General features: G+C 49.8%; 8 protein-coding genes across 8 annotated transcripts; 4 read left to right on the top strand and 4 right to left on the bottom strand.

Annotated features, from left to right (window-relative positions):
- Positions 1 to 6511: 6511 nt before the first annotated feature.
- BU25DRAFT_489023 (uncharacterized protein) lies at positions 6512 to 7877 on the bottom strand (the record flags this gene model as incomplete). The annotated part of the gene is made up of 3 exons (XM_033711394.1): positions 6512 to 6853; positions 6905 to 7646; positions 7699 to 7877. 3 exons carry the CDS (start codon positions 7875 to 7877, stop codon positions 6512 to 6514), a joined length of 1263 nt encoding a protein of 420 aa, XP_033565101.1.
- A 950-nt stretch (positions 7878 to 8827) lies between these two features.
- On the top strand, positions 8828 to 9876 carry BU25DRAFT_334596 (uncharacterized protein; the record flags this gene model as incomplete). Its single annotated transcript, XM_033702539.1, has 4 exons — positions 8828 to 8944; positions 8999 to 9305; positions 9350 to 9516; positions 9568 to 9876. The coding sequence occupies 4 exons, from the start codon at positions 8828 to 8830 to the stop codon at positions 9874 to 9876; spliced, it is 900 nt and encodes a 299-aa protein (XP_033565100.1).
- Positions 9877 to 10038: 162 nt separating this feature from the next.
- Positions 10039 to 11450, top strand: BU25DRAFT_252078 (uncharacterized protein). Its single transcript, XM_033701623.1, has 2 exons — positions 10039 to 11050; positions 11100 to 11450. Exons 1-2 carry the CDS (start codon positions 10175 to 10177, stop codon positions 11256 to 11258), a joined length of 1035 nt encoding a protein of 344 aa, XP_033565099.1. The 5' UTR covers positions 10039 to 10174; the 3' UTR covers positions 11259 to 11450.
- On the top strand, positions 11123 to 12216 carry BU25DRAFT_408173 (uncharacterized protein). Its single transcript, XM_033705745.1, has 6 exons — positions 11123 to 11375; positions 11433 to 11507; positions 11559 to 11603; positions 11651 to 11788; positions 11845 to 11923; positions 11987 to 12216. Exons 2-6 carry the CDS (start codon positions 11436 to 11438, stop codon positions 12076 to 12078), a joined length of 426 nt encoding a protein of 141 aa, XP_033565098.1. The 5' UTR covers positions 11123 to 11375; positions 11433 to 11435; the 3' UTR covers positions 12079 to 12216.
- An 863-nt stretch (positions 12217 to 13079) lies between these two features.
- BU25DRAFT_408172 (uncharacterized protein) lies at positions 13080 to 13814 on the bottom strand (the record flags this gene model as incomplete). The annotated part of the gene is made up of 1 exon (XM_033705744.1): positions 13080 to 13814. The coding sequence occupies exon 1, from the start codon at positions 13336 to 13338 to the stop codon at positions 13081 to 13083; it is 258 nt and encodes an 85-aa protein (XP_033565097.1). The 5' UTR covers positions 13339 to 13814.
- Positions 13815 to 14961: 1147 nt separating this feature from the next.
- BU25DRAFT_446474 (uncharacterized protein) lies at positions 14962 to 15945 on the top strand. The gene is made up of 3 exons (XM_033709487.1): positions 14962 to 15392; positions 15474 to 15705; positions 15765 to 15945. The coding sequence occupies exons 1-3, from the start codon at positions 15194 to 15196 to the stop codon at positions 15817 to 15819; spliced, it is 486 nt and encodes a 161-aa protein (XP_033565096.1). The 5' UTR covers positions 14962 to 15193; the 3' UTR covers positions 15820 to 15945.
- Positions 15946 to 17965: 2020 nt separating this feature from the next.
- Positions 17966 to 19764, bottom strand: BU25DRAFT_455960 (uncharacterized protein; the record flags this gene model as incomplete). The annotated part of the gene is made up of 2 exons (XM_033709977.1): positions 17966 to 18601; positions 19150 to 19764. The coding sequence occupies 2 exons, from the start codon at positions 19762 to 19764 to the stop codon at positions 17966 to 17968; spliced, it is 1251 nt and encodes a 416-aa protein (XP_033565095.1).
- Positions 19765 to 21868: 2104 nt separating this feature from the next.
- BU25DRAFT_251966 (uncharacterized protein) lies at positions 21869 to 22633 on the bottom strand (the record flags this gene model as incomplete). Its single annotated transcript, XM_033701622.1, has 1 exon — positions 21869 to 22633. The coding sequence occupies exon 1, from the start codon at positions 22424 to 22426 to the stop codon at positions 21872 to 21874; it is 555 nt and encodes a 184-aa protein (XP_033565094.1). The 5' UTR covers positions 22427 to 22633.
- Between the last annotated feature and the right edge of the window lie 953 nt (positions 22634 to 23586).

Raw genomic sequence — 23586 nt, 5'->3', positions numbered from 1 at the left:
GCCGGAGGCCGTGACGACTGGGGGCAATGAGTAGTACAGAGTATACTGTCTGGCTCGAGAGCAAGTGAGATTCCAATAACAAAGTTGATTGACGAGGTTGAACACGATGCCATAAGGGCAGCGTGTCTACTTGCTATATACTTGAGCAGAGGATTGCTCAGATCGCTCGGTACCGAGTATACTGATCGTACCGAATATACTGCTCGCACTGAGTATACTGATCGTGCTGAGTATACTGCTTGTACCGAGTATACTGAGATCGATGATCATACTGAGTATTGCAGACGCGGCCTCACTGCTTGGGTCAATCGATACTACAGTTCCTTGGCTCCTCTCGTATCGTTGCGTAGTCCTGTCTGTTCAGTATTGTTGCGGGTTGCCCTTTGATCGTAACAGGTATTCCCATACTTGGTCTCTTTCACACCCCTATCTTCAACAAGCCTGAACCTTCCTTCCACCAATCCATCCATCTCAGAGAGCATTTGGTATCCCCAGCTGGCCCCTTCTCCCACTATTCTATAGCTAGTAACTTCTCATCCTTCTTTACATATTATTGAGCCCAAGCTGTCAGGGGGCAGGGTTGCAGCCAGACCAAATGGACCCAGAACCAAATTGAAGAACGACAACTCCAATGACATGAGCTACCTGCTAGTTACACTTGGCTATCGTCCCATGGGACACTAGACCATTTGTATTGTTAGCAAGATCACATGGATTTGTGGGGTTACTGTACGACAGAGGTCGACCCTTCCCACCGCCGTTATAACGTCCAACCTGCCTTACCAGTGCTTCCTCAGTACGTGTTTGTAACACAGGTACCCTACTCTCTTCAGGATGGCTGTTGGTTACCTTTCAATCCATCTACTAGCTGTGAACGTGAGCACTGTTTTAGTACAGCTGTCCGCACTATCACCAATGGTTGGAACAAGCTATCCCTAGCTACTGTTGAAGCGCTTCAGATACAAAGAATCGGCTCAAGAACCATGTAGTGGGGAGCCCCCTTCGTCAAACCAAGTAGTTGTATATTATGGAAAGCATCAAGAGCTATCCAGAGGCTTGATTCACTCAACACCTATGCTGAGTTGTAAGTATGTAATAACACCAAAAACCGAGCGGTAATTACGAGTATAGGCCTCAGCTGTACAGTACTACGTCTCGTTGGACACGCTGGTCCCTGCAAACGACACGACGTGCTTGCCCCACTCATCCAAAATACACCTATCTGCTTCCTTTCCTTCACTCACATGGGCTTCCAAGGCAATTATACAAGCGTAGCCCATTCAGTCATTTGCCCTGATGCTCATGCCCGTTTTTTTGACAAGATGGAGCTGCACCCAATGCATGTCCCGTTATTGCAATTGGGCATTTGCTAACCCACTGCACAGCACTGAGCGCAACCAGCGCGACTTGCCTCTTCTGCGCCTACCACCTGGAGCTTCGCAATAAAATCTACGGGTACGCAGTCCATCATAACGAGGTTTTCGTTCGAGCAGACGGAAGCTTCGCACAACGACCCCTATGCCCTCCGAACGCGGCCTGGAGATATTTGTGTCCTGGACTTGGAGTGACACCCCTCTTCTCGACCTGCCGTCAGCTTCGCCGCGAGATCTTGGGACTACAATTCGCTCGTATCACGTTTTGCGGGTTTGCGGATAACCATGTGTCGCACTGTTGGGTGCGGGATGTTCAGAGGTGTAGAACAGTATTATTGAGTGTTCTGTAGTGTGTCCTGTGTTTATGTTGACCCTAGTATCCCAGCCCAACTTATTTACAGGAACCTTACGGCATGCTTTACTAATGCAAGTCACGTTCACAACAGTGCTGGCCTGCAACACCATGTTTTGTTCCTCTCGCACCCAGTATTCATCGAAAGAGTCAAATATATCGAAAGCACCAAGGCCCGCATCTCTGAAAGAAATCACCAGGCTCCTAGAAGAGAATATCAATCATCTTCAACAATGACACTTACGAATTTGTAGTCAAGCTACTTGAGCTTAGAGATGGGGGGTAACGCTCCAGGCGCCGGGGGTATCGGTACGTCGGAGGAAACGAGATTAGGAGGCGCGTGGTCCGTGCCCACGCGGTTTTTCGAGAGGGGTGGCCTGTGCGTAGATTTTGGCCTTGGCAACGAGGCTGTTGACAGCCTCGTCAAAATAGTATCGCGACGAGAGCCTCACCACGCAATTGCCATTTTGCCCTATAGTCTTGGAGCACTATCTTGTTGCTACCAATATATTCGTTACTATGTCGTCGTACAGGCCTACGTTCCCCAAGTTGCGCAGTCAGATTGAGGCGAAGGTATGTCTCAGAAGCTGAAAACCTCGAAAAATAGACTGATTTCAAGCTCCAGCCCACCCAGGACGTCGCTACCGCCGAGGATGAGGAGTCCGCTGCTAATGCTCAACTGCAGACCGAGGCCGCCGCTAAGGACTGTGACATGGAAGACGATGAGTAAGTGTTCCCCTAGCTCCACACACATTTCCATACCCAAGGGTCGGCCTCACCGAGAAGCTGCCTGCTGTCTGCGCGTTGTTGTGGCGGCGCTGTCTTGTCAGCGAGGTACAACCTCGAGCGTTTCGAGCTTTCAGCTTCTGAGCCGCTTCGATGGTCACCATTGCAGAAAGACAGCGCCTCCCTAGCAAGCATCTAGCATCCAGCTTCTACTTACCCCGCCTGCCAGACCTCGTTTGTATCGACGTCCTGAGCTTGCAAGTTCAGCGCATGGCGTTTGGCGAGGTCGGTGAGCGTCCGCTCAGCGCGCCTCTAGCATCTTGCACCTCCCCCCCCCCCTACAAGACCTCGATTGCATCGACAAGTTGAGCCTTCTAGCTCTAACTGCAGCCTTTCATCGGTCTTGTGGATACCTCCCCAGCGCATCGCCAGCACCATGCTCCTTGGGCTTCTGCCCTGCCAGACTCGATTGCATCGATGTCCTGAGCTTGCAAGCTCATCAAACGGCTCCAGGCAGGACTGGCGGCCCGCTTCCCTCTTTACAGTCACCAGCGTCTGAAGGCCTAGATCTCGACCACATCGACATCCTTGACCCTCAAGCTCTAGACTTTGAGGACCTGGCTCTTAGGAACGAAGACATGCTCTGCGCAGCCTAAGCGCATTCCTATTCTTCCCTTTTCCCCTCCCATTCCTCGATTGCACCGACATCATGAGCACAATCCTTCCCAGCTTTGCCTTGAGGTAAAGTTGATGGGCTTTCCGCTCAGTGACGCCAGCGCTCTGTCCCCTCTCACCGAGCACTCAGTCCTGGAATGTCGGTATATCTGACCTTTTCTGCTATCCACTTTGCTTTATTTCTTCTTTCAGCGCTAACAATCTTCTGCAGCGCCACTCAGACTACTCAGACCCTCGAGCTCCCTCTCAGCAACGATCCCTTCGACTTCAATGCGATCAACCGTCCGCCTCGCACTTCCTTCACCCGCCGACTCCAAGGCTCCGCGCTCATAACTACACCAGGGCCACACTCTCCCACATATGAAGTTATCCAGACCATCGAGACTCCGCATGAAGACGTCGAACAGACCGACAATCTGGCCGATAAGCTTGAAGACGCCAACACTGTAAGCCCTAAGTCTGCTGACGACATCGAGATTCAGGCGCCAGAATCCCCTACAACTGCGCGCAAGACAAATGACACCAAGAAGAACAAGAGGAGCCCTGCTCAGAAGAAGAGGCCTGCAAGTGAGACGGTCGGTTCTGGTGAGGATGAAATTGAGGAATCTCCAAAGAAAAAGCCTGCTACACCGCGCAAGACGTCCGTCAAGCTCGAGACGATTAAGAAGGAGAAGACCGACAAGGTCGAGAAGCCCTACACCACACCTCTATTCCCCCGACGTTCTATTGCCAACATGAACAACGACGAGAAGCGCAAGATCACACAGAACAAGTTGTTGTGGGCTCTCATCTGGGGCATGCGCCCTGACTACTGCGACCTCTCGCCAGCTCAGAAGGAGGTAAGTCTTGAGATATTATCTCTGCAATCTCTTTCTTTCCGACCTTTCGCTAACATGTCCTCACAGCTGTTGCCTCCGGTCAAGAAGATCATGTGTGTTCATTCCTTATCCCAGCAGCACCTCTTCCCGCAAACGTCCTTCTAGCCTCTCGTGATCTTCTTCATTGATGCTTTGGGGGGCAGCAGTTGCGCAAATCTCGGTATCCCCGACCTTCTCCTTGAGCAAAATCTAACTTTTCGACTTTCAGGGCGCAATTCTGGGGTAAGAAAGGGGGCGCTAAGCATGTTGAGAAGGGCGAGAAGGGCGAGAAGACCATTCCCGCACCTCGTTGCCACTCCTGCAGGTCCTCAGGCGCTGTAAGTCAGCCCTTTTCTGATTCAAGACCTAGTTCTTTTCGACTTTTCGCTGACGCAATGTAGAACGTCCCACCACTTCAACACCCTGATGGCCCCGACGGCAGCGAGGTGAGAATCCTCGTGCCCTGCGGACATGACTTTAAGGTATGTCTGAACCTCGATGGTGCCGAAATCCTTTCCCGCAAATACTAACATGCATGCATGGCGTTCAGGCCGCGGTGTTAGAATACCAGATGTACCTCAAGGGCTTCACTGCAGTAGGTTTCCATTGATGTCGATTCTTCCGACCTTCTGCTGATAGGATATCTTAGGACATGGTCACCGCGCAGACAATGCTCCAGCCTACTTCTACTATCGTCCCCAAGAACGGATTCCAGAAGAATGCGTACATGTTTCTGGCATTCTGGGAGCAATTCTTTGGGGAGTGGACTTGGGAGAGTGTAAGTTTGACCTGTCACCCTTTGAACGTCGGTGGTTTTGAGAAGAAGGGCTAGAATGCTAATTCTTTTCAGGTTGTCAACGATAGAGGCATGCAGCTTGCAAACTTCAAGGCTCAGCTTCAGTGGCGCGACGCTGGCTTCCATGCTCGTGAGTATTCTTGGTGATTTCGACGATCAGACATAGTTTCCGCTAATATTTCCTAGGTACGCCAGGCAAGCACGACATGAAGAAGCCAAAGACTCTGATCTACGAGCACACCAAGGCAGAGAGGGCCGAGATCAATAAAGGCGAGCTGGAGCTGCCCCCCTTTGCAGGCTGGCACGACGTCCCCAACAAGGCCGTGGTGATCGAGATGGAAGATGATGAGTAGAGGTGATAAGGAGAGATTGTCGCAGGTACAGAGGCTTAGCCCTCTTCATGTCGGACCTTGAGACTTGGTGAGGGCTTCCGTGAAGCAGGAGCTTTTATGATTTGTATACTAGATACCCTAAGCAGATGTTTCTGCTGCAGCGCCTGGCGCTTTTCCTCGCTAAAGGCGAGCACACATAGACGAAAATTGGTTCTACCGACATTCTTGCGTACATTGCACGGATTCTGAGAGAAGAATTTGCGGCAAAAGAGCTGTACGTCTTCCCATGTGCCGCGTTTGAAGGAATGTCTAGCAAAGTAAGCGATTTGTCGCTTTTACCGAGCATGGAGCTGCTGTTCTACCTTTGCAGTCTTGTGACGAATTGAGAAGCCGTTCTTTGTTGCTTGAGGCATGCTGGCAGTGCGTAGGTTTTGAAGCAAAAATCTTGGGCTGTCCGAGGAGACGGCCTTGTCGGCTCTCTAGAAAAGCTGTGATTGGCCTCAGCGTGATTAGTAACGGAGTGTTACCCTTTGTCGCTTGCGAATCCTCGAAACGTCCGAAATTTGGCGGGCTGACACCCCTTTTCGCTTAACAGTCGCAAGGGTAACACTCCCCATACAGCGGAGTCCGAACTCCAGCGCCTAGAACTCGAGCGTTTCGAGCTTTGTAGCGATTAGCTCTCCAGTGTGACGGCGCCGTGGGCCAGCAAAATTCACTCCAAGACCAGCAGAACATCTCAGAAGGGTAGAAATTGTTGCTGGAGTACTTCACGCGTGCAATTGGCCATACATTGATGCTGCAACTCGTTTTGCTCGATCTTGTTGAGGATTTTGGCCCGGAAGGTCCCTCAAAGTTGTATTGTACTTGCACCTGTACAAGAAACATCGCACCGCGCTCGTTGTTCCGTGTAATTCTAGTTCCGCATAATCCGGAGTGGTTCAAGCAGCCAATTGCTTGAAGATTACGAGATTCTGCGTTGTGGTTGAGTCAAAATATTTTTTGAAGGACTTTGGCAGTCGTTCAAAATTGGAGAAAAGTATCCCGCATCTTTCCTGGTTACAAGCTAACATGAAGGTTGAATCTCACTTTTTCCGACGTTTGAATACATCACGCTCGGTACGAGAACAATAACAGCATCTCTAATATTGTCTGCTACGTGCGCTTCACAGGCAGGGGGTGCTACAACGTCGATTGCAGCGAGGATTGCTGAGCGTCAGACCGAACAGAGCCAAGCCTTTGCAGAAGTATTGCCTGATTGGGCAAGTAACATTGCTGCGTTGATTGCAGTGGTCAAAACCTCGGGAGCCTGCCGGCTTTACAGAGGGCGCCTTGACGTCAATTGCACCCAGCACATGGTAAGGAACATCGGTTTACACGAGAAAAGCAGCTGTATTGTCTTATTAATCGAGGAAACGTTCATCTACTTCTTCTTCCCACAGAGGAGGCAAGCCCTGTAGCATACGCCATCGGGAGGCAATCTTTTCAGGTGTGTTGTACACCTTCTTCTCGTTGCCCTGACGGTACGAGAAAACCTCGTCAAAATCGACCAGATGAGCCTCCATTGCCGCGCGCACATCCTTTTCGTTGATTGAAAGTCGGATTGCACGAGCTTTCTGGACTATGGCCTTGAAAGAAAGCCTTGCCTGTTTACTTCCTTGCCCCCCTGGTATGTCTTCTGGCTTTGAAAAGTCTGCCCAGAAGTGCGCCTCCGTTTCGTAGAGACGATAGACGCTGACGACCAGCTAGCGCAAGATCAGCAGGCTACAATATCGAAGGAGTAGAGGACAACATACCTTAAACTCGCTAAACTGCTTTGTATTTGTTCTCCAGAAGTCTGGGAATGGTTTCCGAAGAACGCTTGGCCACAGGCGCATAGGAATGGGCACCCCATGGTATTCCAGAAGACTTGGGTTACCGTGATCCCAGTCATGGACGATCTTGCTGACGAAGTTGCCATACTTCATCTTTTTAACCGGAGGCTTGATATCTCCGAGGAAGAACGACAGAACCTCGTTGCCAACGATGATTATACGCCTTACGCGCGGCTCGGACTGCCGGCGTGATGGAGTCTCTGGGTCTCCATGTACGGCAGAAGTTGGATAAGTCGTATGAAACGACGCTGGAGCAACAAAATGACTGCTTTGCGGTGTTGCAGGCGCCGGCGTCCGCACTGGCAGCTGGCGCCCAGGCTGGTAGCGGATAGGTTCAGATGCAACAACGTCTTGGAAACCGAGGAATGGCGTTCCTGATGTTGGGGGCGGCTGGTTGGGAGACGGGACAAATTGAGGTGGGGCTAGCGGTGGGTAGGATGGAGTAGTGCATTGGGGCTGAGCAGGTACGAGGTAGCTGAGTGGCTCAGGAGGCGGACGAGGTAGCCGTGTAGGGGTTTGAAGACCTCTTTGTATCAACTTCTCGTTTATTCTGACTTTTCGGTACTCCTGGTATTGTTTTGCTCGATGGAGCATAACAAGGAGAGGGTTGAGGGTGGTGGCTTCTTGTAAGGAGAGCGAGGGCGCAGGGAAGCCGTAGAGGCGCCTGCAGGCCACGATTAGCCGGAGAACCTCATGACAATTGAGCTTGGTCGCACATCTCCTCGATTATCACCTCATCCTTGGCAGTCAGTCGGCCTCTTTCAGCAAGGGCGTTGGCTGCCTCATGTAACTTCTTGACGTTTGAGTTTTTCTCGACTCTTCCGAGGCTTACACCTTGCTTTGCTGTCTTCCTCCCTCTTGTTACCTTGTCAAGTGGTTCCTTGCGGCGAGGCATGCTAGCATTAGAGTTTGATGTCTGCAAAGGATTCGAACCTCGATCTTGTCGAGGTTTACAGTCACTGTCACCTGGGCGACTGCTTGACCCATTGGCTCGGCCTACAAAAGTAAGAACTACGTCAAGTAGGAAGAGCGTCGGCGCGATCGAGCCAATTAACAGTGATGTTGATATCTCCGATGCTTGGGCGTGCGTTTCATGAATAAATCAAAGTGGGAAGGCTGGAATCCTCCGGCACAGTGCATTGATCGGTGCTACCAAGGTTCCCAACAGTTTCAGTTGGAGCAGCCGAGCTTCAAGGTATGGTACTCGCCGCAGCCGGCTCTTGCTCTTTGGCACTTGCGAGAGATTGGAAACCTCGAGCATATCGAGCAATAGTCACATATCACCATGTTTCAAGCAACGCGGACTGCCTTCTCCAGCATCTGTTCGTCATTGTCGCGCGATGTCGCGCGGAACAATGCTGAGACCGACCCACGTACAGATCTCGATGTGGACGAGGAGTTCGAAGAACAAGATCGGTTCCTTGCAGAAGCTGGGCAGAATAGTCTCAGCAACACAGACTCTACCTGGGAGGCCTTGATAAGTAGCATCCAGAAGGACGCAGAGGGCGCGCACGCAAAACGAACCCGGGACAACTACTCCTCGTACGTTCCGACTTTTTGGAATGTGGACCTCTATCTAACTGACCAAACAGGCAGATTTCAAAGCTCCAGAGCTATGCTGACAAGTACGCCCCCGCCCACTCAGATCTGACGGTTGTCAATGAGCACACACCGCACCTCATCTGTGCCTGGATCAAGTTCTACTGTGGTAAACCTCGGTCAGCATGGGACACAGCTACAAACACGTCGGATGACCCGAACTCTGCAGTACCATATAACAGAGGAGATGCGCATTCATGGTCGGCTGCTTCGACTATGCGGGCTGCGGCTAGCTACATGTATATCATGAAGCAAAACCGCTCTGCATCCTCATTCCAGCAGAGCAATGATAGCAAATGGCTCGGTAACCCGTGCAACTCAACTTTTGTTCGCCAATATATGAAAGCCCTCAAACGTCAAAAGGTGCGTTTATCCTCGGCTGAAACTAGATTTATAGCTTACAAGGACTCCGGACAGGCCCGGGAAGGAGAGTCGCCCCAGAGCGTGATGGCGATAACAGAGGAGAAAATCAAGCAGCTGTACGAAAAGAACTCTGAAGCAACGCTTCAAGCTCTGTTCAACCGAGCAAGAGCGAGAGAAGATCGGTCCTGGGGAGGACCTCGCCAGAGACTAATGATGAGTCTTGCTTATGCAATATCATTCCTCTGCTTGCTCCGTCTGGACGAGGTTTTGAACATTCAAGTCGAAAACTTCACGATCCACAACCTGCAGACTGGAAAATTGGAGATTGTGTTGGACTTTCGAAAGACACAACAGGCTGGGGGTATGTTGTTCCGACAATTAAGCAGCTGCTAATCTAGTTTACAGAGGTTCAGCCCTTTTACCTCTACTACAACCCGGAGAAGCCCTGGTTAGATGTCCCACGGCTGTTGCTTGAGTGGCTCCGCGCGTCTCAAATTGAGGAGGGTTACGTGTTTATACCGTTCTACCACTCGGATCAACCAAAATCCATGCCTGGGACACAGAAGAAGCTAGTAAGACATGGATGTAATTTGCTTGCAATCTCAGAACTAACGATGTTGTAGTCCCATGCAGTCTTTTTGCAAGACTTTCGCTACAATCTCCAGGAAGTTGGGGCAAAGTATGAGATGTATGGTGGCCACTCCTTCCGCCGGGGTGGTGCGCAGTGGTTTATTGGTGTTCGGCGCTGGAATGTTATAAAGCTCTGCAGGTACGGTGGCTGGAGCAAAGAGTTTGACCCAGTGACGATTATACGTTACTTGGTCGCTATTTTCGACGAATGGTTCATGAAACCTGAGGACTACATGAACCCCGACTACCAACAAGAGGGCGAGATGTGTCCTGCCTGCCTCCGTAGGTGTGATTGCACGTAGTAAACGTCAATGAAACCAAGGCTCTACGGTTGTCGCCTCCAATCTAGATTGAGGGCGGCTGGGCCATTGTTTGTGGAACACGAGCCAAGAACCTTGTACAGTGTGATAGGTTGAGCCAGTTAGCCGATTTAAACGAGGTTTCTCCCCGCTCAAGGCCCGGCACAGCTACATCCCTTTATCGCTCCAACACCACCCACCGACCTTAACCCTTATCCTTTCCATCAAGTTTCTCGATTGCATCGAGTTTCTTGATTCTTATTCTATTCCTTTCTCAATTCACAGCGGTCTCGCAGTAGGGATGCAAACAAGAGCGAGAGCTGGCAAGCTTCAAAAGCCATCGCAGTTGCTGCAATCGAGCGAGACGCTGGCTAGGGATCCCCTTGCCAAAAACATCGTAATTTCCGACAATTCTGCACAACGGCGGCCTGGTATTTACGATTTAGGCCCAAACAGTACTGATGGCATTCCCCCGCCGCCACTTCCGTCTCGGCGGACTAGGAAGGCCACCAGTAACGTTGAGTCCACCGAGCCTGTTGAGCCTGCTAGGCAACGCAAGGGCAAGTCAGCTGCGCCACGGCGCCAATTGAAGGCCTCAGCCCCCCAGCTCCCTCCCACGGACTTGCTTTCTCGACAAAACCTCAAAACTGTCGAGCATCAGGCTAGCCCTGACCCCGGTCAGGCCATGCAGGCCCCCAGCAACCTCGACACCATCGAGGTTGCCAGCTCTCCATCGCCCCTGCAGGCATCAACCGATCTGCAAGGCCCAACACGGCAATCGGGGAGTCCTAAGCCAAGCAATGTCGAGCCTGCCGAAATTCCCCGCGGATCAACCAACCAGAGGGTGAACGTTGCAAACTCTGAACAAATCGGGTTGATTCGTGGCCTTGTGCGGGAGGTTGCGACCCTGGACGCTCCAATCCTCGAGCGTATCGAGGTTTGCAGCAGCACTTCTCCCTCGGCGTTGTCGGTTGACCATGAGCCATCAGGGCCTGGCAGCCCCTTGGCGGCCGGAGCAGCGCCGCTTGATCGCGAAAACCTTGACAATATCGAGAATTTGCGGCAATCGGCCTCTTTCACAGCTGCGGCAGCTGCAGAGGAAAACGAGATCTGTGCCGCCCCAGAGTCATTATCAGCGGGCGACTTCTCTAAAGACGTCGAAAACGACGAAGTTCAAGTTTGTCGTACTTGCCATTCTCCAAAAACTCTCCTGCTAATAGATGTAGAAGCCACCACCTCGGAAGCGCCGAACAAAACAACGTACAACGGTGACCTACCCGCGACGGCCGCTCCCTGAGCCTGCAGCTTCGCAGCTTCGAGCAATCTGGCAGCAAAGATGGGGTGAGAAGCCCAACATCGTCACAAGTGAGGATAAGCTTCGGTAAAGTCCTGTTCTGCGATGTTCCATACCAGTTGTTCGGCACTGATAAGCTTCCAGCGTTGAATTCTGGGGAAATGGAGACTCTAAACCCCGTTGTTATAGTTGTCGGAAAGGCTTGTGTGTAAGTCTCTAGGCTGTCGTTGCATACGACTTTCTTTAAGCTAATTGTCATCTTTAGCAAATGTTGCCTGATGAATTGGCCCCTGATGGCACTGAAGAGAGAGAGCTCCTCCCTTGCGGTTGCTTATACGACGTAAGAATCATTATTTAACCTCTGCGCAATCAACAATTGCTAACTGATTAGGCGGCAATGCTTGAGATGTGGTGTGTAAAGAAGGGCATGTTTGTTGTAAGTAGCTTGTACGATTTGCGTACCGTTGCTAATTCATGTGGCAGGATGCCGAGCTAAAACGGGAGAAGCTCGATCCTAATGTCGATTGGGTTGAACACCTCGGGCCCAAGACGTTTGGTAAGCACAAGCTGCTGCTGCTTCGCTTTTGGGAAATGATGTTTGGACCGTTCAATTGTCAAACTGTATGTCTTTTGCTGCGACGTTCCTCTACTACGTTGTCTGTAACTGACGTTGTTAGCTCTTTAACCTCCACGGGGCTCGGGTTAATGCTGTGTGGCAGTTCTCTGAGCTGGAGACACAAGCGCTGGCGCAGTTTGGTACGCTATAACCTCTTCTTGTTCGACCTTCTCTTACAGGATCCTCACAACTAACGACTACAGGTCCTAACCCAGGCTACGTACAGCTTGAGAAGCCGCCTCGGGCCAGGCCAAAGCGGAAACGAGACGCTGTCCCAGTTAATCCAGCCCTCTGATCAGCCAGTGTGCCTTTGCGTTCAAAGGCTCAGCGTGGCCGACATTTGATTGAGATTATGTTTGTACTTCAGTCATCATTCAGCGTTCCTGTCTTTCTTCCAATGATACCCACAGTTAATGCAGCCAACACAAATTGCAATGCTTTAGTAAATGAAAACCTCCTTGATTCTGTGCTCTGTAAGTCTCGCTGCATTGCTAAGAAGCAAAATGTCGGCTCTAATGATGTTGCGCCAGTTAAGACTAGAAGCGCTGGCGACAAGGACGTGGTATGCCAAAGTAGTGAGCACGCATGCCCTTGGCTTCACATACCTTTCCATACCCAAAGGTCGGCCGCACCGAGGAACTGCCTGCTGTCAGCGCGTTGCGGCGGCGCTGTCCCCTCCGCAAGGTAAAACCTTGATTGTTTCGAGCTTTTTGAGTTCTTGGCCGTGTCAGCGGTCCCCAGCGCAACATGGCGCCGCCAATCCAGCAAGCCTTCGGCATCAGGCTCATACATTTCTTTGCCAGTCAGCTTTTTGAGCCAGCAGACTCTGTGCATCGCCTTCAGAAGGGATGGTGAGCGCCCAGTCAGCGCGCCTTCAGCATCATACTCCTTTGACTTCTTTCCTGCCAGACCTCGATTGCATCGACATCCTAAGCCTACAAGCTCAGCCCCTGGCCCCTGGCAGGACTGGCGGGCATGGCGCCAGCACATCGCAAGCATCACGCTTCTCCCTTCCTCCCAGCTCCCTCATTCACAGTCACTGAGGTCTGACGACCTGGATCTCGATTACATTGACATCCTGGCCTCCGAGCTCCAGGCTTTGAGGACCTTTTTCTTATGAAGAGGCTACGCTCTGCGCCGTTTGGGCGCATTTCCGTCTTTGACCTTTCCCTTCCTCTTCCTCAATCGCACCGACATCCTGAACAGCATCCTCCCCAGCTTTGCCCTGAGGTAAAGTTCATAAGCTCTGTTCCCAGCAGCGCCGGCGCCCTCATCCCCTCACTCAAGTGCTTCTCCCTTAAACGTCGGCACCACCGGCCCTCGCCGCTGTTTCCAATGCTTTACTGATTCCTTCATCTCTTGCAAATTTCACAACAGTTGCGCCTTGAGGTTTTATAGCTGTAGCACCCAAAACATCGATGCTATCGAGCTTCACTGGGGTTTTTGTAGCTGCCAGCTCTACTAATATATTCATCAGGTCCGTTGAAGTGACCGAGTTTGTGGCCCAATTCCTCAGTGATGTCCAGAGTGCTAGCCCTTCCCCTTGTGCACGCATCGCGACATGATCTGATGAACGCGCCCTCACTGCTGCGACCCCATCCCAGGCAAGAAGGAGGTCAGTCTTGAGATCGGATCACTGCGACCTCTTTCTGTCCGACCTTTTGCTTGCACAGCCTCACAGCGTCCTCTTCTGTTCTGCTAGATTGTGCGTGTATGTTCCTAGAACCAGCATCTTGCCTTCTTGCTAACATACGCGGTCCCTTCGAGATCCTTGCCTCAAATGCTGCATCCCTCAGGACTATTTCCCTATGCTGGACCCTAGCAGAGCTGTAATGGTCGGTATCTTCGACGTTTCTAAGTGTGAAAGCTACCCTTTTTTGACTTCAGGGTACGCTTCGGCTTCTGTGGGAGGCAAGCTTCAGGTGTAGAAAGTACAAAGACAGATTGCACTACTAGACTCCAAAGAGCTGGCCTACACGGCTTGGAAAGAAAAGTACAAAGTCCTAAGTTTTCAAACCCAGGACCTCTGCCTTTTCGACTTTTTGCAACTGCAATGTCACTTGCCCCGACGTCTGGCCCTGGTGATGGGTAACATGGAAGAAAGGTTCCCAAGCTTGACTGTTGCAGGCATCATTTCAGTAGCTGTCTGAATGTTGATAGGAGTGACATTGCGTTTCAACAGCGTCGGCATTACCAACGTTTTGGTGAAGGTTGTAATTTCCAGCAATACGTTCTCAATTCTCGGCTGTATTGATCTCCTTCCACACTAAGCTTACGCTTCAGCGCTCTAACTCTCAGCATAGGTCGGTAGAATTGACATTCAAGGTGTTTTCTCTCTAAACACTGCCTACTTGAGCACATGCCATGTCCGACGCTTGGCGTGCAGCTCGATGATTTCGAGGTTTTCCACGTTGGAGTCTACTGCGCCGACCAATCAGGCAATGGATGTCAGTTACGCGCTAGCTGGGGCTAAGCGCGCGACGCGAGGGCTGAGGGGTAACGCTAGTCCAGGGTGGAGTCTTACCCTCAGGAGATGAACACGGCATAGGATAGTAGATGGTACGTTCGTTGGAAAAGTAATGGTACGTTGATGTTCTGATGACTACGCAGATACATTGTATATTTTATCCCTAACAAAACGAGCGTGTGAAATAGTACGTTATAACGTACCATTTACCCGTCTGGGATATTGACTGTGGTCAGAAGGTTGTTCCGGCACGAAGAACCAACAGGAATCAACGTCAAGCCAGCAATGAGCACCAGCTGGAGTGCTTTTCTGCAGACACTCGAGGGCCATAACGATCGTGTCAGCTCTGTAGCCTTTTCGCACACTCAACAAAGCCGGCGTCAGTGTCATACGACAGCACCGTCAAGGTGTGGGATGCGAGCAGCGGTGTGTGCCTGCAGACGCCCGAGGGCCATCACAGAGATGTTAGGTCTATTGCCTCTTGCACGACTCGACAAAGCTGACGTCAGGTTTTCAGCCGCACGAAATCAACCAATCAATAGACATCATGGTACAAGCCAAGAAATTCTCATTTCAGCCGGCAATCAGCTCAGGAAGTGAGGCGGGTTCTTATGCAACATTCTTACTATCATGCTCAGCTACGCCGACACTGCCAAGATACTTACGCTAGGCCTCAGTTGCAAGGGCTCGGTGATGTTGAAAAAGTTGGAGACAAGAGGATATGTGCCAAGCTATGCAAATTCGATCCAAAAACGAGGTCTCACAGCTTCACGAGAACGGTGATGGAAAGTGGTATATAATGCCTCCTATTTCCTACCTCAACACCATCATCATCATACCAAAGCTTCAAGCAAATCCGACAATACTACAAAATCATTCCTGATTTGCACATAAACTCCACCAACCTTCAACTCATCAGGCCAAGAGACCCTTTGCCACGAAAATGCACGCTAAATCTATTTTGCAATCCCTCTTCCTTGTTGCGGCCATCGCGCCGGTGTCTGTACTCTCTTGTTGCGGGACGGGAGGTACTACCTTGCAATGTCTGGGTAAAAGCACCAAAGTTTGTGATGATCTGACGTCCGGAACTCCCTGTTGCGGCAATGGAAAATGCAATGTCTTCTGCTGTAATTGCGATAGAGGTACGTTTTCCATATATCTTGCTATCAACTTCGGAACCTCAGTATGAGAGCATGTGCTGATAATCATACGATCTTTCGCAGGCTGTCGCAAGTCTTCAAATGCCATCGGTATAACGGAAGCTTGCAATCGCATCTTTGGGAGTACTTGGCGCAAAACTTCCCGAAGCCTTGGGGAACTCTCAGATCTTGAGGACGACAAATCGGTGCTCGCGATTGCGGATACAGACAAGTCAGGCGATGTAAGCCTTGCGGAGTACTTGCAATACATGGGACAGCGAGAAGATAATGCTGAATACGTTAATTGGTTCAAGCAGTAAGTTTGAATACAGGGATGAACTCCGATGATATGACTCGTAGCTAACCTGCCTCTAGGCATGACAGGAATGGGGACGGCGTACTTTCAGATGATGAACTGCGCCTGGCATGAGAAATCATATGCTTGTACAATTGGTGTCCCTGCCTCCTTTGGGATGAACGTCCTCTCTCGGTACTCTCGTTAATTTCCATAGGTGTCTTCAACATAGAAAACTATATAAATGAATAGAATTGGTCTCTTCTTCCTTGACTCGGCCACAACAACTTCACTCGGAGTCCTTCGCTGCAAGTTCTCCCCTTGTTCAATCTCAAGCAATGCTGCACGCTTCTCAATTGATCAACAAACCTTCCTTCAAATAATTATTATCGTTCTTGATGGTATCCCAAGTTTGAAATATGGTGTGGTGTATGAGTATGAGCCCAATCTCTTGTACCGTGACCTTTTCCGCTTGACGGGAATGAGTCTTGGTATGATCAGCACAACGTTCATAGTGTAACGGGCTGCGCCCCGGTTACCGAGTCCGTGCGCGTGACGCCTACTATCGCGTGATGCCCCGCCGAGCCTTTATTGACTTATCAAAAAATGAGGATATTGAGCCACACCCAGTAGCTATTATTGCGTAACTTTGTGGTGGAGTAGTAAATAGACCTATCTGAACAATTTGTGCTACTTATATTTACTTGGAAGCTTGACGTTGCGACCGCGGCAGGTGGTGACAGGTAGGGAGGCCTATGTGGTATCCCCACACTTGATCCCTTCTTTATCACTTATCCTTTTTACCACTTGTGGTATCCCCACACTTGGTCTCCTCTACACCCTTATCTCCAACAAGCCTGAACCATCCTTCCACCAATCCTTCCATCTCAGAGAGCAGTTGGTATCCCCAGCTGGCCCCCTCTCACAGAGATCCACGTTGTATCCACTGCAGTCCTTTTCGTACAATCTTGGTTCGTACAAGGGGGTGACATGTACAGGTTGCCCCCCCCCTGTAAATTTTTAGTGCCTTGGCAGAGCTCAGATGGAAGAATTGAGCGGTCACCACTTTGTGTGGCCACCATTAGCTTGAATTACAGCTATACAACGCTCTCTCATGTTTACAGTATACTTGGAGAAGTCTGCTACCTCAACCTTTTCCCATTCCTCCTCTATATACTGTCGTGCCTGCTGCAGTGTAGTAGGGAATTGTCTACCAACGCGGTGCTTGAGGATCCTCCATACGTTCTCAATAGGGTTGAGATCTGGTGAATTAGCAGGCCAGTTCATCCTAAGTATACCAAGCTCCTGGTGTAGAGCCTGGGTAGCCCTGGCTGTATGCTGTGAGGCACCATCTTCCATCAAGATAGGTACCTGGATAGATGCCTTCTGAGCCTCCTTATACTCATGTATCACTGGTACAATACGCTGGCGATAGACCTCTCCATTGATAGATCCCCAGTCTTTCTCAAAGACTACTAGTGGGCCTTTGCTCCTGCTTGTAATACAGCCCCAGATCATCCAGGCAGAGTAGCCTCTAAACTTAGGTATACAACAGGCAGGCAGGTACTTCTCCTCAGGCTGGCGAGTGACGTATACCTGACCAAAGCCTCCACAGGTAACAGAGCACTCATCTGTCCACAGCACTCTTGACCACTGCCACTCATTCCAATTGACATGGAGGCGTGCCCAAGCAAGGCGGTCATACCGATGCTTCTCTGTAAGAAGAGGCTTCTCTGTTGCTACCCTTCTAAAGTAGCGTTCCTTCTCAAAGGCAGCAGCTAGCGTACGCCTACAGGCTGAGATATTCTCTAGCTCAGCTATGTGGAGCAGGTTCAACCGTCTATGGTAGCCATCAGCTGTTGCTTGTGCAATAAGGCGCTGACGCTTTGGTGTGTCAATAAGCAGAGGCCTACCTTGAGGCCTCTGAGGTGTGTCTGGGTGGCTGACTGTATATCGTATGCTCGATCGTGGGATGTTAAGTGTCTGGCTGATGTGTGTGTATCCCAACTGTGCGTAGTTGTAGAGCGTCAAGATCTCAATGTGTTGACGATAGGTAAGACGGCCGCTAGTTGTAGCTGACTGCGTAGCAGCGTCGCGTGTGCGGCGTATGGACGGCATTCAATATTGCTGAGTACTGTATGAACACACTGGTGAGAATTCTTCCATCTGAACTCTGCCAAGGCACTAAAAATCTACAGGGGGGGGGGCAACCCGTACATGTTACCCCCTTGTATAACAGATATTGCGAGTGTTGATTATACTGGGTATCACTGACGCGGCTTCACAGCTCGGTCAATTGATACTGCAGTTCCTTGGCTGCTCTCGTCTCGTTGCATAGTCCTGTTTGTTCAGTGTTGTTTTGCGAGTTGTTCATGGATCGTAACAGAATGCTCCACTGCAATACCCAGTTCTTGTCCATCCGTTTTACTCGTAGCTCGTGATACTCCACAAGTTGAGCTTCGAATTGCATGTCTGCTAATGTCCAACCAGTGGCTTCCAGGAGAAAGTTGCGGAACCCTATTATAGTGAAGCGAGCACCTTTCCCCGCTGGTTGCTTGTACAACGATTGGTTGTTGTCTTCTGCCAAGCCAACTTGGCGGCCCCAAATAGTACCTCCTGGTGCCGCCAAATATACCAAATTCTGGAAGAAGATCTTCTGATCCTCCACATTGAATAGATGAATCACATTTGCGGTATGGACAAAATGAAAGCGATGTTGGAGATTGCGAGCTTTGTCCTTGAAACTAGGATCGAGCATATTTGCTAGGAAAAAGTGATGGCCACTGGATGCCTTGTCTTCGTTGTAAAGATAATGGCCTAGGTCCAAGAAACCTGCTCCGTCGGATACATTTTTAGTGGTCAATATCCATAGATACTCGAAGGAGACACGTTTCTCAAGGTCTAGACCCACGATGCGCTGTTGTAGATGTTAGCCAGATGCCTGGGTCAAAGGCTTACTTGGTTTACCTGAGAAGGATAACCATCCAACATTAGTTTTCGGATATCTGTTCCCATGCAACATCCAACATCAATCAGTAGGCTCTCAGAGCCTCGTGAATTCAGAATTTCTGAATACAAGAAATGGTGGTCTATGCGGGGTTCCGCAAAAAGGCTTTCACGTATGCAAGTATGGGGGGCAATCTGTCCAGTTCAGTAAGACTTCCATCTCAAAGTGTCGCAGGCAGATATACGATTCATTATTGCAGCATCGCTTTCCACAGTTTGTGAGAAATGCTTCTGAAGCTCGAAGGTTTCACCATGTCTCATCAGAAATACTTCGTCTGGCACTAGAGATTTGAACAGAGGAAGGCGTAGTTCGAAAAGTCCTATTTGTGAGCGATTAGATTTGGAAGGTGTTGGTAGGATCCAGAACTCCGATTGTTCCTTAACTGCCATGTCTTGGATTGGAAGCTGCCCCCAACGCCACCCAAAGACATCGAAGAGCACTCCTCTCAGGTCACTGACGAGCCGAACCCCTAGCGCCAGCTTGATGAAGAACACGTCTGGACGCTTTGCAAATTTTCTGCTCAGCAAAGCGCAGGTAAAGAGTGAGTTGCTGAGGATGTCTTGGGCGACACTTGCCTTCTTGGGGTGTCTTTGTACCAGGTTGAAAAGTGGCTGCAGCAGATACTCAAATTTGATATTTGCTGTGGCCTTGCCGATTGAGTCGACGCTGACTTTGTAGTCAATGCTCAGACCTTGAGTATTGAAGTCCCAAGAAACCACAGTACCAGACTTGTTTGAACTTTCGGTGAGATCATCGCAAAGCAAGTCTGAGTACAAGACGTTGAAAAAGCCGTCGTTGTAGATAGATTTAGCCATGTCCAAAAGCGGACAGTGGGAACCGTATACTTCATAATCGAGGTGCATCATCCCCGGGGAAATGTAATCTTCAGTGACTAGCACATTTCTTCCATGACCATCTCCTAGCCCAAATGCTGTTAGGAGAGAGCTTAGACAGGCAGTCGCACCGGGATCAAGAACACGTTCTGCTTGGTCCAGGTAGTGGTGTTGTAGGGGCGAGTGGATGGTTCCATTGATCGTGAGAGGCATATTCAGGAAGTCCGTAGTGTTGACCATCTTTGGAAGCTGTATGCCCAATACATCCAGATAGCAGTCTGAATAGAACTCGAGAAAACGTGAATTTGGTTCCAGTCGTGCATGATAGAATCGGTGGATTTTTTGCTGGGCACATGTGTTTCTGTTTGGTTCCACGTTCATTGTTCTGCAGTATGCATCGCCAACATGCTCTGCACTGTGCAATTCAATACCAACAAACCAGTCCACCACATCCATGAAAGTTTTGCAGTTCAAAAACAAAGTTCCACTGTAATATTGGAGTCGAACTGTATTCAGCGTCTTGCCCTGGAATTCTCGGAAGACAAGCTGTGACTTGTCGGCGGCAAGAAGCTGCTGTACGCTACCGGGCGGAAAGTACTGTAAAATTTCAGATATCATGAGGGACTCGTCAACGGCATACCGCGTTTTCTTGACAAAGACTTGTTGCTTTTCTGAGTTTGTTCCAAAGTGAGAAGACCCTCAGAGTTGGAGGTGAAAGGGGAAGGACAATACGGCTTAGCAGCTGCGCGGAACTCAAAGCTTCCCTCAATGATGCCAGGAGCTGGAGTCAAAGAGGACAAGACGTATTGTGGAGACCAGAAATCCCACGTAATAGGTAAAAGGCGTATAACATGATAATGCTCGTTTGCCCACCTTCTCTTTAAACTTTCCGTGTTTGTTCGAGGTGGCGTCCGAGAGGCTCCATGAATATGGCCAAATTGGACTTGAAGTTGCTGAGAAAAGTGAGGGTCAAAGTTGTGATGACGGTAGAACAACTGTATCATGTCTTCTACACAGGATGCGTTCGAGATTTTATGCCATTTAAGCATCAGAGCCATCTTTAGGCTGGCTGCTATGCGGTAAGCATCTTCGTAAACTGGTACGGAGGTGAGAAAGAGGTCGAGAGTAACCCATGGATTTAAAGCCAGCTCTTTATCCTCTGAATGGAAAAATCTGCATCCTCAAGGACGAAGAGGTTCTCACTGAGTTTAAGGGGCTGATAAATGAAAAGTCGGTGTCCATCTTGTGGATGGTATCGACGAGTGAATCGAACACTTCGCGATGATAGGACACCAAATCGACGAATTGCATGCTCAGACACTACACCGAGAAGGTGCTCGCGACTGCAGACTTTGAGCGAGCGCTTAGAGCCGTCTTCAGCGGTCCCTGCGAAGCGCAACACCTCCCAACTCTCGTGGGTTCTGCCTTCCAAGGTCTGCAGAATCGATTAGCTGAGTATCTTTCAATGCAAGGAGGAAAGTCAAACCTCCCATGTGGAGTATTCTGCATTGATGACACCAAGAAGCGACCGGAGCTGGGCTTCCTTCTGTAGTACAAGGCAAAGAATATGGGTCTTAGATCTGACCAATCCGAGTAGATCCCAATCTCTACTCTTTGCGGGTTTTTTTGGGCATACTTGCCTGGTCTTGTTGCCTGTAGACTCTACTGCCGCCAACAGCAAGGTAGAGGAAGCCAAGGTTCTTTGCCATTTGAAGGTCTATAGGAAAACTAGGGGAAAATGAGGTGGAACTATCCATTCTTAAGATGTTTCTGTGAATGATGTTAGAGTCAGTTGCCATGCCTTTCACGGAAATGGAATAACGGTGATGAAGGTGGCTAATAAGCTCAGTTATCTCTGGGTAACTTACTGCAATACTCTGATTCTTTGGTGGCTTGCCACACTTAGAGAGCGTGAGAAAAGATTCTGGAACCAGGGACCAATATACACAGGAGGGCGCTGGCCTAATGTAGGCTTAGTTGCAGCGATTAGCTAACAAGAGACGGTAATGGTTAAGGCCATGCATATTGTGCGACAAAACTCACTCAACACCCCCGCTGATTGGTGGGTGTTCTATGTGAGGAACGCCCCAAGGCAGCTGCATGTGATTCGGCGTCGGCCCAATGCATTGTTCTTTTCAGCACATGCAGTGATCCATGTAAGGCATAAGGAGTGGTAAAAGCGGCTAAGCTGATCGAGCGGCATAGCTAACTTAGAGGATGTGTGTAGGAATGTGGAGGACAGTAGTTTTTGAAGGGCAGAAGGATGTGACAAGGCAACGAACTAACGTTAAGAGATTCTCAGCCTTATGGAGAGAAGACGCGCATGGTGTAAACAGTCGCTTTTGTCCTATTCTAGGGGCATATCTCCAACAGCAAGGTTCACATTTACCAACTCAATAGCTCTCTCTAGAATGCGCCGGTCGTCTTCGAACGTGATCGTTTTTAGGGCTTCCTCCCAGGAATAAAACTCCGGTATGAAATTGGCCTCTCCATCAGATTTGGTTGTACCGTTCTTGTCAAGTGCAGCGATGTACCACCAAATGAATTTTATGTTGAATTCCCCCAAAAGTCGAGTTGTGCACATGAAAGGTTCAGTAAGGTTAGGGACGATTCGAGCTTCATCTGCCACATCTCCCTTTTCATCCTTCGGTGGAGCGCGAGTCGACATAGTGACCGGGTGAAGAATGCATCTATATCCTGTCTCCTCAAACACTTCCCTCAACGCCGCCGTCTCCCGAGCTTCGCCGCAATTGCGTCGGCCCTTAGGCAACAACCATTCGTTCGTTGGGATGTATTTGACCAAGCAGACCTTGCGTTCTGCGAAATCGAATAGTATGGCGCCGCAAGATTCGACAAATTTGTCAGAGGCGTATTGGGTAGTGGGGTGTTTTGAGGATGCCATGATGCTTTCTCAGATCTCAATCGTCGTTATCTTCTTATCAAGTTATTGTAGTCTTCAAAAGAAAAGCGAGGGATGCTCACGATTAGAGATCTATTGTTTGCAGTCGCTAACGAAGAGTTGCAATTTACCTGGGCTGGTCTGGAGGCTTAGGAAAATGTTGTGCGGGAGGGTTGAGGGCGTTCTTGATGCAGTAAGCGCTGTAGCAGGTCACAAAGTTAGCACCTCGTATGGCCGGCCGAACCGTACTGGCGGGACTCGCCTAAATGAGTAGCTCCGCTGCAGTAGGTGTAACCGCGCAGGGCAGTAGGTCAAGGGGGAACCGCGCGAACCAGTAAAATCAGTATATTGTGTTGTTGTCTTGTGTTGTGTGACTGTCCCGCTCAGGGTCTGTTTACGTGACGTATCTGTTGTGCAGCCAGAAAGTGCCATTGGAACAGGCAAGAGCACTGAACCAGCACACGTGGCAGACATGACCTCTTCATTCCATAAACCGTCACAGGCTTTGTTGGGTGAGCCAGGCCGCAGACAGTCAAAAACCCAGCCAAGGTGAATAGGAACTTTCTTTCTCTGCCGACTTGCCTCTCTTTGGCTATTTGATAAGTTCTCGTCCCTCATTATGAAGTTCTGTAGGGATTGTCAATTGTCTGATCTCGAGACTGTCGCGCGTCAAGTTTCCTAAGATTTGCAGCCAAGGTTGTTGACAGTAGACATAACTGTACGCGTGAACATGAATGAGCAAATGGGGGTAAGGGTTAGGAAAAAAAGTTGTGGATATTTTCATTTAGTATTGTGGACCAAAGCTCTAGGAGTTCAGATCTGCCCTTATCTTGTCAATAGGTGTTGTGGTTGTGGAGTTATTGTTGTTTAAAGTGTATGGGTTAGTAGTCAATAGCCCAATCAGGTAAGGCTTGTTATCCAGGCGCACTAACCCAAAACGTATTTAATCAGCAATCCAAACAACACTGCACATTGCACCTGCACCTGCACTCAATAACAGTCACTGAGGCTGGCAATACATTGTTTGAGTTTGTCACAAAGATGCTACGAGTAGGCCCTTTAGGACTTGCTGGGAGTCTAAATCAATTACTACGTACGTGTAATAATAATCCACCCAGTCACACCTCATGGAACCTCATGGAACCTCATGGAACCTCATGGAA

The sequence above is a fragment of the Macroventuria anomochaeta genome (genome assembly GCF_010093625.1).
Source record: "Macroventuria anomochaeta strain CBS 525.71 unplaced genomic scaffold BU25scaffold_6, whole genome shotgun sequence".
NCBI classification, from domain to species: Eukaryota; Fungi; Ascomycota; class Dothideomycetes; order Pleosporales; family Didymellaceae; genus Macroventuria; species Macroventuria anomochaeta.
This window is presented reverse-complemented; position numbering and strand designations above follow the sequence as displayed.